The sequence below is a fragment of the Myxocyprinus asiaticus genome, chromosome 32 (assembly GCF_019703515.2).
Source record: "Myxocyprinus asiaticus isolate MX2 ecotype Aquarium Trade chromosome 32, UBuf_Myxa_2, whole genome shotgun sequence".
Taxonomy (NCBI): domain Eukaryota; kingdom Metazoa; phylum Chordata; class Actinopteri; order Cypriniformes; family Catostomidae; genus Myxocyprinus; species Myxocyprinus asiaticus.
Window position 1 is genome coordinate 28,729,578 of NC_059375.1, and position 22,105 is coordinate 28,751,682.

The following is a 22,105-nucleotide window of genomic DNA, read 5'->3' on the forward strand; positions in this document are numbered from 1 at the left end:
CGCACAAGTGTCAATCTGATGACCTGTAACAGGACATACTTAAAGCAACAGCATCATGTCTGGAGGCACCGCACATGACAGTATGCAGACAGACAGGGTGGAAAAATGGACACCTGGCAGGAGCTTCAGACTGACTATACATCATCTTTATTTAAACAACAGAGTAACATTCAGACAGCCCACACACAGATGTCAATGACACAGAGGAAGAATGAGCCCTCAGTCTTAGCCTATCAGGGACTGCAGGCATTCAAAGGTAAGAATGACCTCAGACAGACCAGTGGGTGACAAAACTCCACTGCAGAAAACCTGAGAGGTCCTGCAAAACATCCAAACTCAAAATGTATTGGTTTTCCGATAACAGATTATTTCAGATCACACACACATGTATGCACAGGTACACGGACATACACATATGCAGGGTGGTGATGAGAAAGGTTTTAAGGATGTAAAGTTAAAATGGTCTGTGCCCCCTGTTCAAACTTGAACTCTATCACAATACTTGTAAAATAAGACAATTATAAATATGACTCTTTGTTAAAACGTATGAAAGTTTGTTTGACCCATCAATGTGTTTATAGAAGTTTTAGAGAAATTGCAATGTGCAAAAACCAACATGGTTTCTGTGGTCACAGCTTTTAAGAAGTCAACAAACTGACTCTAACTGCCTCTTTCTATCCTTAATATATGTATTTAGATGCAAAACCAAATGAAATACAGTAAGTGTAATATTATTTAGAGGCAATCACACTGCATTATTTTACAATGCCATTATTGGATTAAAAAGCCATGGCCAGAGATCACACTTAGGCCAAGTATGTGTAGATTATTTAACATAACAAATAGGTACAAGTTAACAGGTGATTCAAATACAGGGAACCTTTTTAATATTCTACAAATGTAATAATTTAAAGAAATTGTTTTGTTTGTTGGTTTAGTAAGATTAGTTATTAGGATATTAAACTGTAAAATACCAACAAAAACATGGCTACAAGAGATAGCAACAATCTTATTTAACTGACTGAGATGTATTTTAAAGTGCAATTAAAGAGTGTTTCCATGTTCATTTAAAAGGTTTGTAATTAATGTTCATGTTTGGTTTCTGTTTTTTACACTTGAAGGAGCCCTAAAACTTTTTGTGACTTTTGATGTGTACTGAAAATACTCTGAACGAATTGTCTGTTGTCATATTTGCAATCAATCCATGTTTTGACTGACCCCTGGTGGACATTATACCCCCACATCCTCAAAATTGTCAATGGCAGGTCTTTTATGGAACATAATTATAATGTGTTCTCTCTGACATCATCTGATATTAGATTTGTATATATTTCTGTTGGGTTAAAAGCAACAAATAACAGTAATAATTATAATAATAAAATAAAATAAAATGAATAATAATTTAAAAGGTGCTCTGTAGTGAATCAAGATAAACGTGAGTTTCTTCCACCAAGCGCCCTGAGTCTCAGACACAGCAGGAACGCTGGCGAAATACTGTGTATAATAATAAATGATGTTTTTTGATTAATTCTAAATGTAATAAAGACTGAACTATTCTAAATTCCTTCTTTTCCCTTTCTTTCATATTGTGCATTTAAAGGTGCACTCAGTCATTTTTTTTTCCTCATTAAAAAAGTTAAACACCTAAAGACATTAATTGTAATTTTGCAATATATGTAGTAAATCATGACCACTCACATTAAAATGAAGAATTCAATCATAAAAGTAACCATATAAAAGCTGTTTTATTCTACATGGAGAGGGTCCCCTCATTTGGGCTGCCATGTTAGAATCACATGACCAGCTGAATACTACTCGCTTAATCTCAGTAATTGTCCTGTTATTTAACACTTTCACTCATTGATTAAAGTAATCATGGCTGACTGTGAAAACTAAATTTCTACAATGGCATCTGAGATTGAAAACTATTGATTTTAAATGAAGCTGCATCCAGGCCGCTAGGTGTCAGTGTGTCACCAATCCACCAAGATGACACAAAGAAAAAAGTTACTGAGTGCACCTTTAACTGCTGTTTTAAATAGCTATGCAAGTCATGACCTTTGACTGAAAGTTTATTAATTGCACATTTGTACATTGAATGTTGTAAATATGTCTGCCAAGTCTACATAAAAGGGTCATTTCTGATTTCACAGCTCATATTTAGGATTTAAAAAGTCAGTTTAATTCATACTTAAATGCCAATACATATAATTTCATGGTCTAAACTAAAAATATGCCATTTACTTTATTTATTTATTTTTAAAGACCTGCCATATAAGAGTGATGAGGACACATTTCAGCAATCACTTTTAGTACGAGTCAATGAGGGCCCAAATTAGAATTAATCCATTTACTGCTAAATCCTTCTCAGGTTGAGCCATGGCTTTGCAGAGGAAATAATTGTCCATTTATAAACTGGAGACTCCACCTAAAGTAAATCTCATGATTAAATCCATTAACAACAACTCTGAATATTACATTTAGGTACAATAATTCACATTCACCTTTTTTATCCAGTCTCCATTGAGGGAACTATTATGCTTGTATCCGCTGGCAAATAAGTACTTAAAGGAGCTGATAAATAATTTAACATAGTCCATAGATATGTGTATGTGTAATAAGATTCAAGATTGGTTAACTAAACATATGTCTAGAACTCACATACATCTCCCGTTTACCTTTTGGCTTATATTATCCAAAGTGGAAGACGAGGTCAGATTGTCTACAAGTTTCTGTGTCCTCAACCATGAAATACATAGAAATGTTCAAAATGTATATCACCAGTTGCTTTAGGGTAAAAGCACCATCCTTGCTCAGTGGATTCAATTTGGTATGAAAACTGGGCAATTCATCTTTGCTCCCAAAATTTCAATTTTATGTAGTCTTTTAAAAAACAAGTGTGCATGCACAATTTGCCACAAGTACTTAACGTCCACAGTGTTGCTGCAATCTGCCTTCTTCACCACAATTCCAGGTTTTTAACATTGGAAAATCCAGGATTCTCCCTGATCTTCCAATACGTTCCATTGTACAGCCATACTTCCCTTCCCGCACCATCCAAGGTTTTCCTGTAAGATGGGGGACATTGCAGGATTCTAATCTAATACTTATAAACAAATTAATTCTCATTTTCATGTCCCCATCATGTTCTGTATGTCTTAATATAGTAGATTAAATAATAAACTTACAAATTTAAAGATGGAAATCAAATAAATTTGTTTTCTTTTATCACAATATCACAATTAAAGGGATAGTTCACCCAAAAATGAAAATTCTCTCACCCTCAAGTCATCCCAAATGTGTATGACTTTCTTTCTTCTGCTGAACACAAATTAAGATTTTTAAAAGAATATTTCAGCTTTGTAGGTCCATACAATGCAAGTGAATGTGTACCAAAATTTTGAAGCTCCAAATAGCAAAAGTTATCCACAACACTCCAGTGGTTAAATCTATACCTTCAGAAGCGATATGATAGGTGTGGGTGAGATACAGATCAATATTTAAGTCCATTTTTACTTTACATTCTCCTCCCTGCCCAGTAGGTGGTGAAATGCAATGAAGAATGCAAATCGCAAAAAACAAAAAAACAAAAAAAAAAAACAATAGAAGAAGATTGTGAAAGTGGATATTTACAGTAAAAAAGGATTTAAATATTGATCTGTTTCTCACCCAAACCAATCTTATCGCTTATGGATTTAACTACTGGAGTCTTATGGATTACTTATACACTGCCTTTATGTTTGTTTTGTGTAGCTTCAAAATTTTGGCACCCATTTACTTGCATGTATGGACCTACATAGCTGAAATCATCTTCTAAAAATCTTTGTCTGTGTTCTGCAGAAGAAAGTCATACACATCTGGGATGGCATTAGGGTGGGAAATGATGAGAGAATTTTCAGTTTTGGGTGAACTATCGCTTTAAGTGAACATATGGATGAATTTAAAACAGTTTCATCACTTTGGAATGAGCAGATGTTAGCATGTTTGCGAGGTCCCCAGGATGCTATGCACTAACTTCTAAAATGGAAAAACTGGCAATTTAAGACATATTCAATGTGCTTCTTAATTTTTGCCTTACTCTAACTGTTTTCTTGGAAAACTGTTTAAATATAAATATAAATTGGAAATATAAATTAGTAGTCAATTTATAGCTCTTTCCTATTGTACATCCTCAGTTTCAATTTACATCCTGTTAATCTTTTGTGCAAGATGACATCATCCACCAGGAAGTGGCATTATTTTTGATGAGAAAACAACAACAACACATACAATAGTTAGTATTGGTCATATATTCTATGAATTCCAGTTTTGTTGTATTAGTCGATTTGTCTCATTCTTAAACATTTCATCCTGTTTTCTAAAATAACTAATGATAGTATAAAAATGTCAAAAGGTTTAAGAGATATTAAAAGTTAACCTCAAGACGACTCTTATATGTAAGCTAACTCACAATCCCTCACCGAGGAATAACTCTCAATCCCTCATTGAGGAATGGCTTGCTTTAGCCTTACTTTAGCCCTTTATTTCTATCCTGTTTGGTTCCATCCTATTAGGCATCTTGTTCATTTTATTACCATTGTGTAAATAATCAAGTTAAAATTAATAAATTTAAGTTGCCTGAGCTTTACCAGAGTAGTAGTATTGCATAATGAATGACCCAACTTACCTGAAGAAGCGAGGGATGTGTTCCTCTCCTCTCTTGGCCAGAATTTTTCTTCTTTCTCTTTGATTTTCTTCCACTTCATCCTTCTTTTTATCAGTCTCCTCTATTTTCCCTTCCTCAAGTAACCTAACAATAACAACACAGAGCACACTTAACACATAAGGAAAAAGATATGAACATAAATATGAACATTAAGGATTCATAAACCATGTGTGCCATCAGACTCCAAAGTCTATTTAACAGCATCTATTAAGACGGTATCACCTTTGGTCAGGGCGCAAGCGGGTATCTGTAGGGGGCAGCAGTGGCTTAAGGTCAGAGGTCAGCTCATTCATCTCCATAGCAAAGCTAGAGAAGCCATAGTAAAGCAGGTAGTTCTTGGGCTGTGAATCTGCAATGAATCACAGACATTTTGACAACATCAGTGAACGTACTGATTTATTTGTTTTGTCAGACAGAACAGCCACACAGATCAAAGCATAAAGGGATAGTTCACCCAAAAATGAAAACTCTGTCATCACTCATGCAGGATGATAGCTTCAGTTACTATTCCCTTTCATTGTATGGAAAAAAGATGTGATATAAGTCATTGGTAACTGAGGCTTTCACTCTGCCTAACATCTCCTTTTGTGTTCGACAGAAAGAAGAAAGTCATATGGGTTTGAAAAAACATAAGGGTGAGTAAATGGTGACAGAATTAGCGTTTTGCATTCGAGTGAACTATCCCTTTAAAGATTCAGCTGTCCTCTACTCACTTGGCTTCCATATGCACTGTGGATTGGGCAGGGTGTCACAGAAGATTCCTTCATGCCAAAATCCACCAAATCGGTGGATAACATTACCAGTCTCATCAAGAACTTGACCCTGAACTTCATTTTTGGTCCCATCTGAACCCCAGTAACGAGACTGAGAGGGTAAAAAAGATTTTCAGCATTTATACATACACTGTACCAGTATACTTAAATGGATGGTTCACCCAAAAATTAAACTTCTGTCATAATTTGGTCAGCCTTGTTCCAAAGCCACATGACTTACTTTCTTCCGTGGAACACAAAAGGTAGAATTTTAGGGACAGACAGCCTCAGTCACCATTCACTTTCATGTGTCTTTTTCCATACAATGAAAGTGAATGGTGACTGAGGCTGTCATGTTGCCAAACATCTCATTTTGGGTTTCATGGAAGAGTCAAATGGGTTTGCAACAACATGAGGGTGAGTAAATGATGACAGAATTTAAATTTTGGGGTGAATTATCCCTTTAAGAATCATGTCTTAATTTCCAGTCAAAACTAAACACACCTTAACAAATACGATCTTACAGGTGCAGACCGAACTCTTCAAGTTGCGGATAATGACCTCACCATAGTGCTCAAGGTATCGCTGCTGACTAAGGACATTGTGGATGCACGTCACCACTTTGTTCCATTCATAGTGGTCACCGTACCTAAGGGCATATCAAATACCAATCAGATTCCTCTCCCAGCATTCTGAAAACATTGGAATGTCATTGACACCAAGGTCAAGTAGATACTTGCTTTTTAAGAGTCACATTAACCATCCCTGTTGGAATGATCTCCAATGACTTGCCCCAAAACTTGTTCTTCCATCTCTGGTCTGTTCTCAGCATGTAGAGGTAAGTCAACACAAAGGAATGTGATTGTTTAATTCAAACATAAAGCAATTGTTTACATTATAAATAGTTGTAAATAGGGCACAAATCATACCCTGCCAGAAGTTGAAATTGTCTGATTCTGCATGGCAGGCAGATATGGGTGGATGATGAGACACCTGAGGACAATACAAACCTGCAGAGTCAATCACCGCTCCATAGCAAACTTCTCTAATGTAAGATCAGTGATGACAATCACTTACCTGCTCACTAATGTAGCGGAAGCCTCTGTCTTCTCTGATACACTCAAATGTCTCTCCCAGCACTGGATTAAAGGGTTTGTAACGGTTGCGATATTGAGCCGTGGCATAGCCAGATATGGCAAAAGCAGCAATATAAACCTTTACAGAGGGAAAAAAAAGAAAATTTTACAGTTTAGAAAGAAATTGCAGCTAATTTAAAGGCCAAAGCCAGGTGCAAATATCTGCCAGACAACACATTTTTGCTCCCAGTTTTGTCTATTCCAAGCATTGCACCTAATACAGAATAAATACAGTTGAAAAAGGGATTGTTCACCTAAAAATGAAAATTCTCCAGTGGTTAAATCCATATCCTCAAAAGCAATACGATAGGTGTGGGTGAGAAAGAGATCAGTATTTAAGTACTTTTAAACTATAAATCCCACTTTCAATTTTTCCACATTCTTTTACATTTTGAATGTGAAAGTGGAGATGTAAGGTAAAAAGTGACTTAAATATTAATCTGTTTCTCACCCACACTTGCTTCTGAAGATATAGATTAAACCACTGGAGTCTTATGGATTATTTTATGTGGCCATTATGTGATTTTTAAAGCTTCAAAGGTCTGGTCACCATTCGCTTGCATTTTAAATATGGGCCAACAGAGCTGAGATATTTTTCTAAAAACCTTTGTTTATTTTCTGCAGAAAAAGGAAAGACATACACACCTGGGATGGCATGAGGGTAAGTAAATGATGAGAGAATTTTCATTTTTGGGTGAACTATCCCTTTAATACATCCTCTAACAATCACCTTGTGACCAGTTTGGAGGAGGAGGAGGAGGGCGTGGCTGGGCCGTGAGGATGCACGCCCTGCGCTAAGTTGCCCAATCAGCAGGAGAGAGATAAAGGAGGAGCCGGGAACGCCAGAGAGAGAGACATGGAGCTGTGTGTATGTGTCGACATCTGTTGTTATGTTTCAGTTCAGCGTTTGTGTTGATTAAAATCGTATTAATTGTTAATCTGGGTCCCGTCCTCCTTTCCCGAATCTTGTTACACTGATGCCGAACCCCGAGATTTTGGAGTAAATATATGCCAGCATGGAGTCCTCACCGTTGGCGGAAGACATCAAGTGCTCCAGGCTCAAGCAGGTGCTCCAGGCTCAAGACGAGGCTTTGGGCACAAGTAAAAGGGTGAGGGTGAGGTATGTGCATGGGGATTTATCCTGATACAAGGACAATTATCCTGTAGTGACATTCATTATTAAATTTTGGGGGCAAAAAGTGGAGGATGCAGTTAGTTTCCGCTTCATCCATCCACAAATTTTGAGAACAATTTGGCCAGAATTTCGAACTCTGTAAAGGGAATATGTGTGGATTGGTCCTGTGAGAAAATTAATAGATGTGAAATGAGCAATGCCTTGGCGGGGGAAGCAGTGCCGGGGTGGTCTTCGTCAGCTCCACATCAGGATGATGTAAGGGAGAGTAGAGGATTTCCCAAAGGGGACTTCCCTCTGGAGCAGTCAAGAGACGAAACCCTCAGGCATGCCCTTGACCAAGTGAAAGTTATTGATGGTCAACAGCTCCAGCAAAACATCACACTTTCATATCCGCATTTCGCTATTATAGAATCAGCTGGCCACCCTAAGAGCACCATTGCACCCCTTCCGTTAATCGAGGACCCCTTCAAAAGAATTGGCATGGACCTCGTTGGGCCATTAGAGTGGACGGCACGTGGACATCACTTTGTATTGGTTCTGGTGGACTATGCAACGCGATATCCGGAAGCAGTCCCTCTGCGCAACATCTCAGCACGTAGTGTTGCGAAGGCACTCTTCAGAATAATCTCCCAAGTGGGAATTCCGAAAGAAATCCTCACTAATCAGGGCACTACGTTCATGTCACGTAAACTAACAAATGTACGCAAACTATACAAATGACTGGGTATTAAATTGATACGCACCAGTGTTTACCACCCACAGATAGACGGGTTGGTGGAATGGTTTAATAAAACTAATATTAATAAAACATATTTTTTTAATAGAAATATGATTCGTAAGTTCGTACACAAGGATGCTAGAAATTGGGACAAGTGTCTCGATCCCCTGTTATTTGCAGTTCGAGAGGTACCACAAGCCTCCACAGGGTTTTCCCCATTAGAGCAGCTGTATGGGCGGCGACCGCGCAGTGTGCGGGAAGCTTTGGTGGAGGGACCTTCAAACAGTAAAAATGAAATTCAGTACTTTCTTGATCTTAGAGAAAAACTCCACACTTTGGGTCAACTAACACAGGAGAATTTGCTCCAAGCTCAAGAACGTCAAAGCCGACTGTATGACGGGCACTTGGCTACGGGAATTTGCACCGGGAGACAAAGTGCTTGTATTACTCCCAACATTAAGCTTTAAATTACTTTCCAAGTGGCAAAGGCCCTTTGAGGTCACACGATGTGTAGGAGATCTTGATTATGAGGATAGGCGAACAGATAGAGGTGACACACGTCAAAAATACCATCTCAACCTCCTGAAATTATGGAGGGAGGTGGTCCCTGTGACGATGGCAATGGTGGTTCCAGGGAGGGTGGAGCTCGGGCTGGAGGTGAACTTAAAAGCCAGTCATGTCACCCCAATCACTTGTAGGGACCACCTCTCACCGTCGCAAGTCACAGAGGTTGCCAGGTTGCAAAAGGAATTTGCAGACGTGTTCTCCGCTCTGCCTGGTTGTACAAACCTCATTCAGCACCACATCAAGATGGCGCCCGGGGTAGTGGTACGTAGCCGTCCCTACTGACTACATGAGCACAAGAAAAAAGTAGTTCGGGAAGAATTAGATGCAATACTAAGTAAGTGAGTATGGGAGTAATAGAAGAATCCCACACTGATTGGTCCAGCCCAGTTTTTCTAGTCCCTAAGAGTGACAGGTCAGTACGGTTCTGTTTGGATTATAGGAAAATCAATGAGGTGTCTAAATTTGATGCATACCCAATGCGTTGTATTGATGAGTTGCTCAATCGGTTGGGCACAGCTTGCTTTTACTTGACACTGGATTTGACAAAGGGTTATTGGCATATCCCCTTAAAGCCAATGTCCTGAGAAAAACTTCCTTCTCCACACCGTTTGGCTTACACCAATTTGTGACACTTCCATTCAGTTTGTCCGGGGCCCTGGCTACATTTCAGCACCTTATGGACCGAGTCCTCAGACCAAACTCTACTTACGCCGCTGCCTATCTGGATGACATCATTATATACAGTAATGAATGGAAGTAGCACATCCAGCATCTGAGGGCTGTTATGAGGTCACTGCAATGAGCGGGACTCACGGCAAACCCCAAGAAGTGCGAAATTGGATAGGTTGAGGTGCAGTATCTGGGGTTCCTTTTGAGTCACGAGCAGGTGTGTCCCCAAATTGATAAGACTGCAGTGATTGCGACCTGCCCAAGACCCAAGAACAAAAAGGAGGTGAGACAGTTCCTGGGGCTGGCTGGCTATTATAGAAGGTTTGTGCCTAATTATTCGGGCGTCACCAGCCCGCTGACTGATCTCACTAGAAAGGTAGCTCCAGACGTGGTCCAGTGGATGAAGCAGTGTCAACAGGCGTTTACGCAGGTGAAAGCCTCAGTTTGTGATGGACCGCTTTTATATTCATCCGATTTCTCTCTCCCTTTCATTTTACAGATGGATGCTTCAGATAGGTTGCTGGGGGCGGTGCTCTCGCAGGTGGTGGAGGGGGAGGAACGGCCGGTGCTATACATTAGTCGCAAGCTCTCACTGAGAGAGACGGAGTACAGCACCATTGAAAAAGAGTGTCTTGCCATCAAGTGGGCCGTCTTTACTCTCCGGTATTATCTGTTGGGGTGTGCCTTCACCCTCTGTTCAGATCACTCCCCGCTCCAATGGCTCCAGCACATGAAAGATACCAACGCGCTGATCACCCACTGGTATCTGGCTCTTCAGCCGTTTAAGTTCAAGGTGGCCCAGAGGACGGGGGCACAGATGGTGGTCGCGGACTTCCTCTCCAGAAATGGGGGGTGAGTGGTGGACAGGCCAGATGACGCCCTGGCCTGAGTCGGGCTGTGGGGGTATGTGGTGGCGGGGGCGTGTTCAAGCATTCGTCCAGAGAGAGAGAAAGCGGTAAGGGTGCACACCTGAGTGCTATAATGTCTAACACCTGTTTCTGATTGCAGTAAGCACTGGGGAGAGCAATAAAAGGAGAGACCATGCCAGAGATCGTGAAAGAGAGACACGCTTCAACCGCCAAAGTTGTCTGTTTATGTTGAAGCTGAAAAGCTATTTTATTATTTTAGAGTTATACATACAGATAAAGGAGGAGCTGGGGACATCAGAGAGAGAGAGAGAGAAAGAGAGACACACGGAGCTGTGTGTGTGTCGACGTCTGTTGTTATGTTTTAGTTCAGCATTTGTGTTGATTAAAGTCTTGTTAATTGTTAATCCGGGTTTTGCTTCCTCCTTTCCCAAACCTTGTTACAAGCTAATATTAGTTCTGAGAAAATGTCTAGTATCATTTGCAGATGCCACATGATTTTATATTTTGTTATTGCTAATGCAGTGACATTACATTTATTTTAAATGTAGCATATATGTCCAAATACTTTTAGGGGCCACTATGTGTATAGATACAGTAATGATATCTTAATTCTAAATAATTCCAACATATGAAGCCCTGCCATAGCTTCCATCATTCTTACCATCCTCTGATAGGGGTCATCAGTATGGTTAGCTGTGTCCAGTAGGTCAGAGTATTCCAGCTCCTCACAGAGTCTCTGCAGCAAGCACACAGGTTCATTCAGAGCTGCTGGCATGGAGACACGAGACAGGTCTTTCCCTATGTTGTTGTAGAGGATAGTCATTAAGCCAACATGGCTGTTGTCAGGGCAGATTGCAGGCAGACTAGTACGACGGCCGGTGTTCTTAATGGTGGGCAGTTTTGGTGGTGCCTTTGAAAGGCTGTCACGGTATTTGCGTGAAGCCAATGCTGTTGGGTTAATTCAAAATAAGGAAAACAGTTAATGTTGGAACACACACAATTGAATATTCCTTAATGGTTTTTCAAGCCCTTCCCCACAAGTCAGAGACATCAAAGTGCACATGGAGAGTATAGGGCACACATGTAATAAGTGGTTCTAAATGTAATAAAGGTCCTAAATTTCAGTCCTAAATCAAATGTATTAAAGGCCCTAAATGTCTCGATCCTAAATGTAATAAAATCCCCAAATTTAACCATTTTTGTTCCCAAATGTAATAAAGGCCTTAAATATAAAACCTTTTGGTCTTAAATATAATAATAGCCCTTTAGGTAATAATGTTTGGTAATTAATGTAATAAAAGACTTAAATATTGTATATTTTGATACTAAATGTAATATCGGCACAAAATAATGAATCTTCAATTTTACACCTACAAGCCATATATCAATGAGTTATCAACACTAGGTGTAAAATAAGTGTACCTGAAAGGAGTATTACAGGTTAAATATAAATTAAGCTCAATTGACATTTGTGGCATAATGGTGATTACTACAAAAATTTATTTTGACTTGTCCCTCCTTTTCTTAAAAAAAAAAAAGAAAAAATTGAGGCTACAGTGAGGTACTTACAATGGAAGTGAATGTGGCTAATTTTTTGAGAGTTAAAATGCAGAATTGTAAAACGTATAATTTTATAAAAGCAATTTTGTTAAAACTTGCGTGTTATTTAAGCTTTAAAGTTGTTTAAATCGTTGTTTTTGCAGGATTACTGGGTTTACAGCGTTACGTCATCATGTTATCAAAGTTGTAAAACTGGATATAACTGTACAGTTTAGTAAGTGATTTTATCACACTAAAATCATGTTAACTTGTATATTGTTTATGTCTTGTTGGCTATACATTTTATACAGTATTTTAACTTTTATGGATTGGCCACATTCACTTCCATTGTGAGTGCCTCACTGTAACCCAGATCTTTTTTCTTCTTTCTTTTAAGAAAAGGAAGGACAAGTTGAAATAAATGTTTGTGGTAATCATCACTATGTCACAAATGTTGTCGATTGAGCTTAACTTGTATTGAACTCAGAATATTCCTTTATTATAAACTGGACCCCTGTATGAAAGTGTACCTTAGTTGAAATGGTTCATTTTAGAAGAAATGGTTAATTTGCATAAAATGAAACAGTAGTTGCATTTAGGGCTGTTATTGCATCTAGGACTGATATTACATCGAGAACAAATTATTAAAGTGTGCCCTCTACATGCTGCAAGATAATGGGTGATAAAAGAGCAAGTGTCCACTGACCATGAGTCTCATCAGGTTCTGAATTACTGGATCCATCACTCAGGCCGGACTCGTCAGACAGCTCGGAAGAACTCGCACACATGGGCTCATCACATGCATCGAAATACTCCGCTGCTGAGTCAGCCACCGAGGGTGGACGAAGAGGCGAACTATGGCCTGAGACAGACTGAATGAAACAGAGACAGACATCAGGATAATAATAAACTGTGACCTTGATTGCATAATACTATAAAGAAAATAATGACAGGACAAAGGAGCCTGTTTGGCGAATGAAGTAGGTGAAACCTATCCACCTGTAAAAAGAATAAAGAGGAAGAAGGAGATAAATAGAACAAAACAGGGACTGGAGTGAGTAGGTTATGGGTGGGAGGAGACACACCTTTCTTTGTACCACAGTACGGTAGGACTCTTCAGAAGAGTTGGAGGAGACAGACAGTTTGTGGATTTTGATGTGTCGGGACTCAACATCTAACTAAAGGTACACATACATACACACATCTATGCAGTAAAGCACAACACATGATGCACAAAACAACATTCTAACAATTCTAGCATTAATAAACATAGGTTGTAGTAAATTTATGTATGCACTGCATGCATGCAAAGGAAATTACTATGCACTATGGGCTTCTCACTAACTAATTAATGTCTTTGTCACCTCAGCCAGGCTGCAGAGGTTGTTGATCTGGGCAGAGGTGATCTGGCGGAGCTCCCTGCTGGACCAGGCATCATGCAGCCGCTGGCGCTCCTGAGCAAGAGCCTCATGAGCAGAACGCAGAGACGCATGAACTGTGAGGACACACACAATGACATTCATTTTCCTCTATCAGCCCTTCAGTACTAATACATGTAATGTAACATATTAACATGAGCTGGATTTTAATGTAAACAAAATAATAATTATTTTGACCTCTCAGGGACATGGAGCTGATGTCCTGCTGGAGCTTCTTGCATTCTGAGGATGTGGAGGCTGGTGGGTTGAGCTGGGCACTGACGTAATCTGGGATGGAGGGCACGGAGGTTCCCAGGTGGGAAGAGCTGTTCAGATGGCTTGATGATAACTGCATTAAAAAGGAGGGTAGAAAGGGAGGAGGAGACACTGGTGTCTAAAGAACTACAGTTCCACCAAATATGTCCACCATGTGACATTCAGAGTCTATACTACATTTACAAAGGCAAAAACACTGCAATTACTATACAATATACAATATAAGACAACATGATATAATGCATTTGCTACCTGGTATAAAGTGTAGGACTTTACAAGGATTACCCCTTACCCCATAAATATATTTTTCTGTAAAGATTGGAAACTTTAACTACTTTAAACAGCATATTTTACTAACGCTAACAAAAATGATCATGGTATTACTATGGTTTTGAGACATGATACTTTGGTAATACCATGTTTTGGGCATGTACTGTGGCTATACCCTGGTTTTTTGGACATGTACCATGGTATTCTTTGATGTTCCTTGGAGTACATGATATGTAAATATGGCAATTATTCAGTACCACATCAAAGTACCAAGGTATTACCATCTGATACAATGGTAATGCTACAGTACTTTTTGTAAGGGAAAGTAGCGGTGCCTTGTGCTGACTTACCGATTTAGTAATCCCACGAAATGGCTTCATGTAAAAAAGGAGTTGACTATAATTACTGAGGGTGTAAAAGCTCTAATGCTCACTAGACATTAGCACAACACAAATGCCTGACTACTGTTTTAAAAATAAAAATACACAGAGATCTTTGGGATCACACTGCATATGAATATGGAAACATTCCATAATAGTTTCCAGACCTTTGTGGAAAACATTAAATAATCCCAATGGGAGGGGAAACCCTGCAGGCAAAGATCAGAATTGCTTCCAAGACTTTATCTAAGATATCATCCTAATATCAAATAAATAAACCTTTCACTACAGCCTCACCATTCCTAGAGCCTCAACTCGAGAGAGTGTGCGGGAATGACCCCAAATCTTGCCAGACTTCTTCTTGGGCTTGTCAAGAGTAAGATTCTGTGGGTCAAAAATATGTAGCGTAATCATAGTACACTGAAATAAGTGTTTTCATCATTATGTTATAATGTAATCTTTGGTTCCATCCATTTAATTTTAAGTTTTTAATTTGAGTGGTTTGAATTTTTTAAGTGTATGGCCTATTAATGGGCATACATGTGGCAGAGTTTACTCATAAGTTATGCCAGTAAAGTCTAGTCATTGTCATCACATGACTCCTGTTACTAACCTGCATACTGATAATCCTCTGAAGGTCCCCATTATTAACTGTTTGGCCTGGCTCTAAAGAGTGCAGCTTTTGGACCATCCGGTGCAGCTCATTAAGTTCCATTTGACAACGGTTAAGTTCTAGAAAACAGCACAAAAATTTACTACATAGGCCAAACTGTTTTCTAAATCCTCATCTGTACTTATGTGTCTTTGTATTATTGTTTTACTAGTCGTATTGAAAGCAAAAATTCTCCAGTACCTTGGGCACAGATGTCAGGCTCTTGGGTTTGCTGTAGCCAGGCTGACACTTTCCCATTAATGGCAGGATTGACACATGGCAAATTTGCACTCTGAGTTTCACCCAAGTAAGACACTGTCGTGCTCTAGCATTATTTATAAGAAATACATTTGTAAATTCCATTAGACAATACAATTATTAAAGGTGAAGTGTGTCATTTCTATTTGGATTTTTTCCATCCACCCACTTTTTCAGCTGCCTTGGTTCCGGAAGTATTTTTCCCATTCACAAAAAAAGAGTTGTACTTCATAAAAGAGTTGTATGCCATGAACCAATCCAACCATCTCCGAGATGAATCACACCATTACAAACTTTGATTTGAAGCAAAAGAATATTTGGAAACCAGACAAAAAGACAAAAGTTCAAAACTGTGTACTAGTATGTTCTTAAATTCTTTAATAAGGGAATGAGCAACAATTACATGAAGCATTGTGAATGACATAATCAAATTAAAAATGATGGAAAATTATAAAACTATTGATTTGAAGTTGTTGATTCTAAGTATATAAGCAATATTTTTAAAGTATATTGCAAAATATTAAAATACGAATTTATCAGTAATTTTAGAGGTAGACCGAAATATCGGTTTTACCAATTTATCGGTGCAGATGGTTGTTTTTTGGAACTATCGGTTATCGTCAAAAATCTATGCCGATTTTCCGGTATTTCTCATTAAACCTCATATAGTGAAATGTATATAGAAATACACTGTATATATGTATATAAAAACCCTTCATCTGGTGAATATATAGGCTATAAAAAACCTAATTTGGTAAATACTTAAATATAAAGCATTGTAACGGAGCCAAATCATCATAATTTCAAAATAAGAGCCCCTTTTGTGTTGTTTACAGTTAAAAGTCCCATATTATGCATCAAATCTTAATTTTATTCTGGTATTATTGGGATTTTGGTTGAACAATAAATTGCATCTGAGAAGTTAATCATTTTGAACTCTTGAAGCCTCTATGTCTGTGCCCATCATAGTAAGAAGAGACTAAAAAAAATTTTTTTTTTACGTTCTATAAATCGATTTTAAAAACTATTGGCTGATTCATTGGTTATCGGCCCTTTCCACCACCTTAGTTATTGGTATCTGCAAAATCCACTACTGTTCGACCTTTTAGTTTGAGAGTGTAGGGAGACCAGCATGGTTGCGTTATTCGCAGGGCGTCATGGAAGTGGGAGGACACTGCAGAGCTCTTTTGCCTGAAGTTTGTTTGCAGTGATTTTCTGATTGGGGTATATTTCTTTGCTGGATCATGGATAGTGTAGTTCTTCACCAAGAATTTCACTATTAAACATGATATATATATATATATATATATATATATATATATATATATATATATATATATATATATATATATATATATTTTAAATAAGTTTAAATAATGCAGACTGATTGTTTCAGCAGAATCACATACCATCGCTTAACAAGCTCACAGTAGGTTTATAAGTTACCATTAATAATCAATTTCCCTATAGAACAAATTAATGGGATTTTACTTCCGAAACCAGACCAGCTTTATTCGTCGAGCAAACTGATAATTTCACTCCAAACTCATGCCATTGGTTGAGCTAATGATGCTATGTCGGGCTAGTTAGGATGCTTAAACAATTTTGATAATGCCACAGTGCCTCAGTGTTTACAATTTTCAGGGGCTTACTTATAGTTGTCTTACTTATGGTTGTCTCTGCATATTAAGATGGGATTAGTATTAAAACATTAAAAAAAATTACATACTTCACCTTTAACTCTTATAGAAACATCTTTTAAAGTGTATTTACAAAGCCAGATAACCACCATCTGGGTTGTGAGGCAAAGTGTCTAATCACTAATCAAGTTCCACTTACTCTTAAATTGTGAGGACACCTTCTCCTAATCCCCAATGATTTAAAGGGCTTCGAAAAGTCAGAAAGGCTCATGAGGAATTAGTAAATGCTGTACTCACCATGTCCTGCATGGCACTGTTTTTCTGAGATAAATGACCGCCTTGGGACAGGGCCTGGAGGAAGCCATTGTGAAGGTGTGCAGCCTCATTCTTCTTATACATCCTATGGGCACTCAGCTTAGTGACCCATATATAATACAAATCCTGACTCTTGGCCTAGTAAAAAATGTAAGGAAATTAGCATTAGCACATTAGTAACCATACAATAACAATGCAGATAAGTACCACGTATACATGTAAAGTATCACTATAAATACAGGGCATTAAAAGGATACACTTTGTAAACAGGGTACACAATATAATTTACACAATATACACTATACAAAAATTGGAAAAGAAAATGTATACAAGAGTAAACAAGTCATGACAATGCAATATGCCCATTAATAAGCTAATCAGTAGAATCAGGTGTGTAGGATAAAGGAGACATCCAAAATTTGTAGTGTTAGTGGTACTCCAGGAAAGGATTGAAAAACACTGGTCTAGAGGATATGGTCAAGAAGAATACCGTCAGTATTGACGCTCTAAAACACACACTTGACTTTGCCTTCAGAGAATTCAAAGAGCTAAAAACTGATATGAAAGTTATGAAAGCTACAATCATTGATGAGGAATTCCGGAATATATGTGATGCAAAAATAACATTAAACGAGATAAAATATAGGCATTTCAAAATTAAAAGAAAACAAATCCCCTGGTAAGCTTTTCAAGATAATATCTCTGAGTTTTTATTTTTTGCTTTTAAGGAAGCAATTGAAACGTTATCTTCCTACCACAACGGGTCTAATAACTATAATTCCGAAACCAAATAAAGACCCATTATCATTAGACAATTGCAGACCAATAACTTTAATTAATAATGATGCAAAATTATTAGCTTTAGTTTTTGCTGAAAGACTTAAAAAAAGGACTTAATCAAATTATAGATGAATACCAGTCTGGTTTTATGAATGGCAGGCATATCTGTAATACTATTCGATTGGTGTTAGCTCTAATAGACTGTAGTGATTTTATACCAGAAGATAGTTTTATATTATTTATATAATTTTTTTTTGGATTTGGTGAATATTTTCAACAAGTAATTAAAACCCTATATCATAACATCATCAGTTCAGTGAAATTAGCTCATGGGACAACACAGTGATTTAATATCATTAGAGGAATCAGACAGGGATATCCATTTTCACCCCTTCTCTTTCTATTAGTTACCCAAATAATGACATTACATATGCAAAACAAAAACTGGTTTAAAGGAATTCAAATTCAAGACAGTGAAATTAAATGTAGTCAACTTGCGGACGACACTACTTGCTTGTCAAAATATCTGCCCAATTTTAAATAATATTGGGGAAAAAATCAGTTCATTGTATGGTCGTGTACTTATTTCTAAATCTGAAGGATTGTTAAGATTAGTGGTATGCTTCTCTAGCCCTTGATGTTCCCTTGTCAGTTATTAAAAATGTTAACTTCAGGCTCTTTAACTTTATATGGAGAAATAAACCTCATTATCTAAAAAAGGAGATATGTAATATCCAAGAAAAAGGAGGCCTAAATGCTTTGGACTACCGGATATCAAACAGGATTTTAAGATAAAATGGATACAAAATTATCTATCTATCTATCTATCTATCTATCTATCTATCTATCTATATATATATATATATATATATATATATATATATATATATATATATATATATATATATAAAACAAGACTTTATGTGGAATATTTTCCCAAAGTAAATATTTCAACAGGTTGGTGGACTAGAGTTTGTACTGAAATGCAGTTTTGAAACTTTCATAGGCTGGTACTTCTTCTGTGAACACTAACCTACAAACATTACACTTACAAATATACAATTTGGAATAACAGAGATATAAAACATAATAGCAAAACAATTTTCCTAAAAGATGGGTTTGAAAATGACATAATATTGGTTATACAGTTAATTAAGGAGGATGGTTCTTGTTTTGGTATTTCCATTAGTCACAAGGAATTTGAAAAAAGTATTTAGATCCATCTCTGGAGGAGTAAAATTGTTGTTCAAGAATTTATCAGATTTCCCAATCTATAAAAAATAATATTTTATAGCTTTTATTCCCCTAGAAGGTGTAGATATTAGAAAATGTAATAATAACCAAATCAGATAAATGTGCAGAAGCAATAATACTCCCCCTAGTGTCATATATTGGAATATTCATTTGGAATAAATACACTGGAAAAATGCATGGAATCAATGTAATATATACCTTATAACTAATACTAATAATATACTAATTAAAGAGGTAACTTTTAAAATTATTCATAGAATATATCCTGTCAAAGATTATATTACTAAAAGAAGTAAAATTGAAATTAATAATGAATGTGCATTCTGTAAAGTTGAACCAGAAACATTATCCCACTTATTTTGGAATTATCATCAAGTTAAAAGATTCTGGAAGGATATTTCTCAATTTATGTGTAGAAAAACGAATTATACTTTTTCCATTGAAGAAAACAATGTTTTACTTTATTTTCATCACAATAACAAAGACGTAAACTTTTATTTTATTGTAAATGTTATAATTATTTTTACATACGTTGAAATGGTCAGGAGATAAATCCAATATTAACCTATTTTTGATATGCCTACAAGGATATTACAGCATGATTAAACTCTGTAAAAAATAGTAAAGCAAAAAGATTTGTTAAGATCTTTAATTTGTATAATATAATGCTGTTTGTAATGAAACCACTAACTATTTGTATTGTCTTTTACTTTATTTTTGTTTCTTTTTTTCCCTTCCTTTGTATTTTTCTTGATACTTTCTATATTGATATTGTAAATTGTTTAATTTGCCTATTGTTTAAATAAAAATAAAAAAAAGAGCCAATTGAATCGCGCGTTCCAACCACGTCAGAAAAAAAAATGGTCGATACTAGATGACGTCACTGCAGTGGTAACAATAGGCTCGTTCGAGATGAGCCAAATCTGCGTAGCACCGATCACCGGTGATCACCGCGAGGTGCATGCAGCCTAATTTTTTCCCACCCGTATTCCATCAACTCCCGCTAATGGCTGTGTCTCTTTTGGAAGGCTGCATGCTAGGAAGGATGCGTCCTTTGAAGGCTGCAGTACACCTAGTGTCCTCCTTTAAACAAGCTTCGTTTAAACGAGATGGCCTTCCTAGGACAAACGGAACGGAACATGGTTGCTATGACAGCACGCCACTATTTAAGAAGCGCGAGCGCTTTGAGTGAGAAGGGAACAAAGTCCCTCTGGAAGGGAATGTATGAGGTACATTTTAGGAGAGTTATAATGATGTAAAGAGAAAAGAAAATAGATTTTACAGGTGTAGTTTTAGTCTAATACTTTATTTTAATTATATATTAATATAATTATACATATTATATTCTCTGCACCCCTCTACTGAGGTACTTCAACTTGGGAATTAACATTCCTTGCGTTTGAACATAATATTTACGGGCAAATTGGTGTCATTTTTTTTAGACATTTCCGTTGAAGCAAAGAATTGTGGGTTATGAGTGCCAACAAAGGCAGCCTTCGAATGCGACGTTTCATGGGAATTCGGAGGATACATGAGGTGTATCCTTCATGGGCACTCACAACCCACAATTCTTTGCTTCAACAGAAATGTTGAAAATGTCAGTCTGGACCTCCAAGACTTGTGGACAAATTGTGAATAAGTTTTCCTCCTGTTTAATATATGTTCTGTTAGAATGATGTTTGATATTAGGAAATAAATTGGATAATAAATATAATGGGCTCATAAATATGCTCATCAACTTTTAAAAGGGGGAAGAGAACTTTTTGTTGTTGACATCAACAACAAAAAAATGTCACTTGATGCATACATTTACAGTCTGCAGTATTGCAGTACCAGTCTGGCACCAACAATCATCCACACGATATTCTAATCAGCCAGTCACGTGGCAGCAGTGCAGTGCATAAAATCAGGCAGATACGGGTCAGTTAATGTTCACATCAACCATCAGAATGGGGAAAAAATTTGATCTCAGTGATTTGGAGCGTGGCATGATTGTTGTTGCAGACGGGCTAGTTTGAGTATTTCTGTAACTGCTGATCTCCTGGGATTTTCACACACAACAGTCCCTAGAGTTTACTCAGAATGGTGCCAAAAACAAAAAACATCAAGTGAGCGGCAGTTCTGGCAACAATCATGCCACTCTCCAAATCACTGAGATCACATTTTTTCCCCCATTCTGATAGTTGATATGAACATTAACTGAAGCTCCTGACCCGTATCTGCATGATTTTATGCAAGGAAAAGAAAGTTTACTAAATTAATGTGTGCGTTTTTAAATTAATAAAACTATAAAGTTTTACCGTACTTGTAAAGCTTAATTCAACACTAATATTAGACCTCTCTCGCCTACAATAATGTTTGATAGGTTGACTGTTATGTTATTTGTTTGCACTGAACTTAATAATAGGTATTAACATTCATATTCTGTTAACATTATAATAATAATATAGTTTTTACAGCTACTTAGCTATAGGTTTATTTTTATTTTAGGGTTAATTTTACTGATATTTAGCATGTAGCCTAATGTGCATGCTAATATTATTTTACTGTATGTCATGAGAACTGAACGTTCTTTTACTTTTAATACCATTTGATGTACCCGGTTTAACATTTCTGAAAACGTATTTTGAATTAGCATATCATTTCCCACAGTTGCTGTTGGTGTCATTGTATTAATGGACCCTCTTTCAATTCTAGGATCTCCCACAGTTGTCATAATTTTCCATAGGTTTAATTTAATGCTAATCAGTAGGCCACACATGATTATTTATG

The 22,105-nt window shown here is 37.1% G+C and overlaps 1 protein-coding gene across 3 annotated transcripts in view; it reads right to left on the reverse strand.

Moving 5' to 3' along the window:
- Nucleotides 1–124: 124 nt before the first annotated feature.
- Nucleotides 125–22,105, reverse strand: part of osbpl7 (oxysterol binding protein-like 7) — a 33,636-nt gene continuing 11,655 nt past the window's right edge. Inside the window, exons 6-23 of one of the 3 annotated variants that reach the window (XM_051666794.1) lie at nt 17,282–17,437; nt 15,288–15,411; nt 15,048–15,166; nt 14,732–14,818; nt 14,405–14,428; nt 13,707–13,857; nt 13,455–13,585; nt 13,176–13,268; nt 12,797–12,962; nt 11,213–11,499; nt 6,535–6,672; nt 6,387–6,450; nt 6,198–6,276; nt 5,962–6,106; nt 5,419–5,569; nt 4,928–5,054; nt 4,667–4,789; nt 125–3,068 (exon numbers count right to left, since the gene is read on the reverse strand). In XM_051666794.1, the coding sequence (XP_051522754.1) occupies nt 2,960–3,068; nt 4,667–4,789; nt 4,928–5,054; nt 5,419–5,569; nt 5,962–6,106; nt 6,198–6,276; nt 6,387–6,450; nt 6,535–6,672; nt 11,213–11,499; nt 12,797–12,962; nt 13,176–13,268; nt 13,455–13,585; nt 13,707–13,857; nt 14,405–14,428; nt 14,732–14,818; nt 15,048–15,166; nt 15,288–15,411; nt 17,282–17,437 (2,274 nt within the window). In that variant the 3' untranslated portion in view covers nt 125–2,959. The remainder of the gene's footprint in view (nt 3,069–4,666; nt 4,790–4,927; nt 5,055–5,418; nt 5,570–5,961; nt 6,107–6,197; nt 6,277–6,386; nt 6,451–6,534; nt 6,673–11,212; nt 11,500–12,796; nt 12,963–13,175; nt 13,269–13,454; nt 13,586–13,706; nt 13,858–14,404; nt 14,429–14,731; nt 14,819–15,047; nt 15,167–15,287; nt 15,412–17,281; nt 17,438–22,105) is intronic. The other 2 variants (XM_051666796.1, XM_051666797.1) reach the window with 2 other exon arrangements.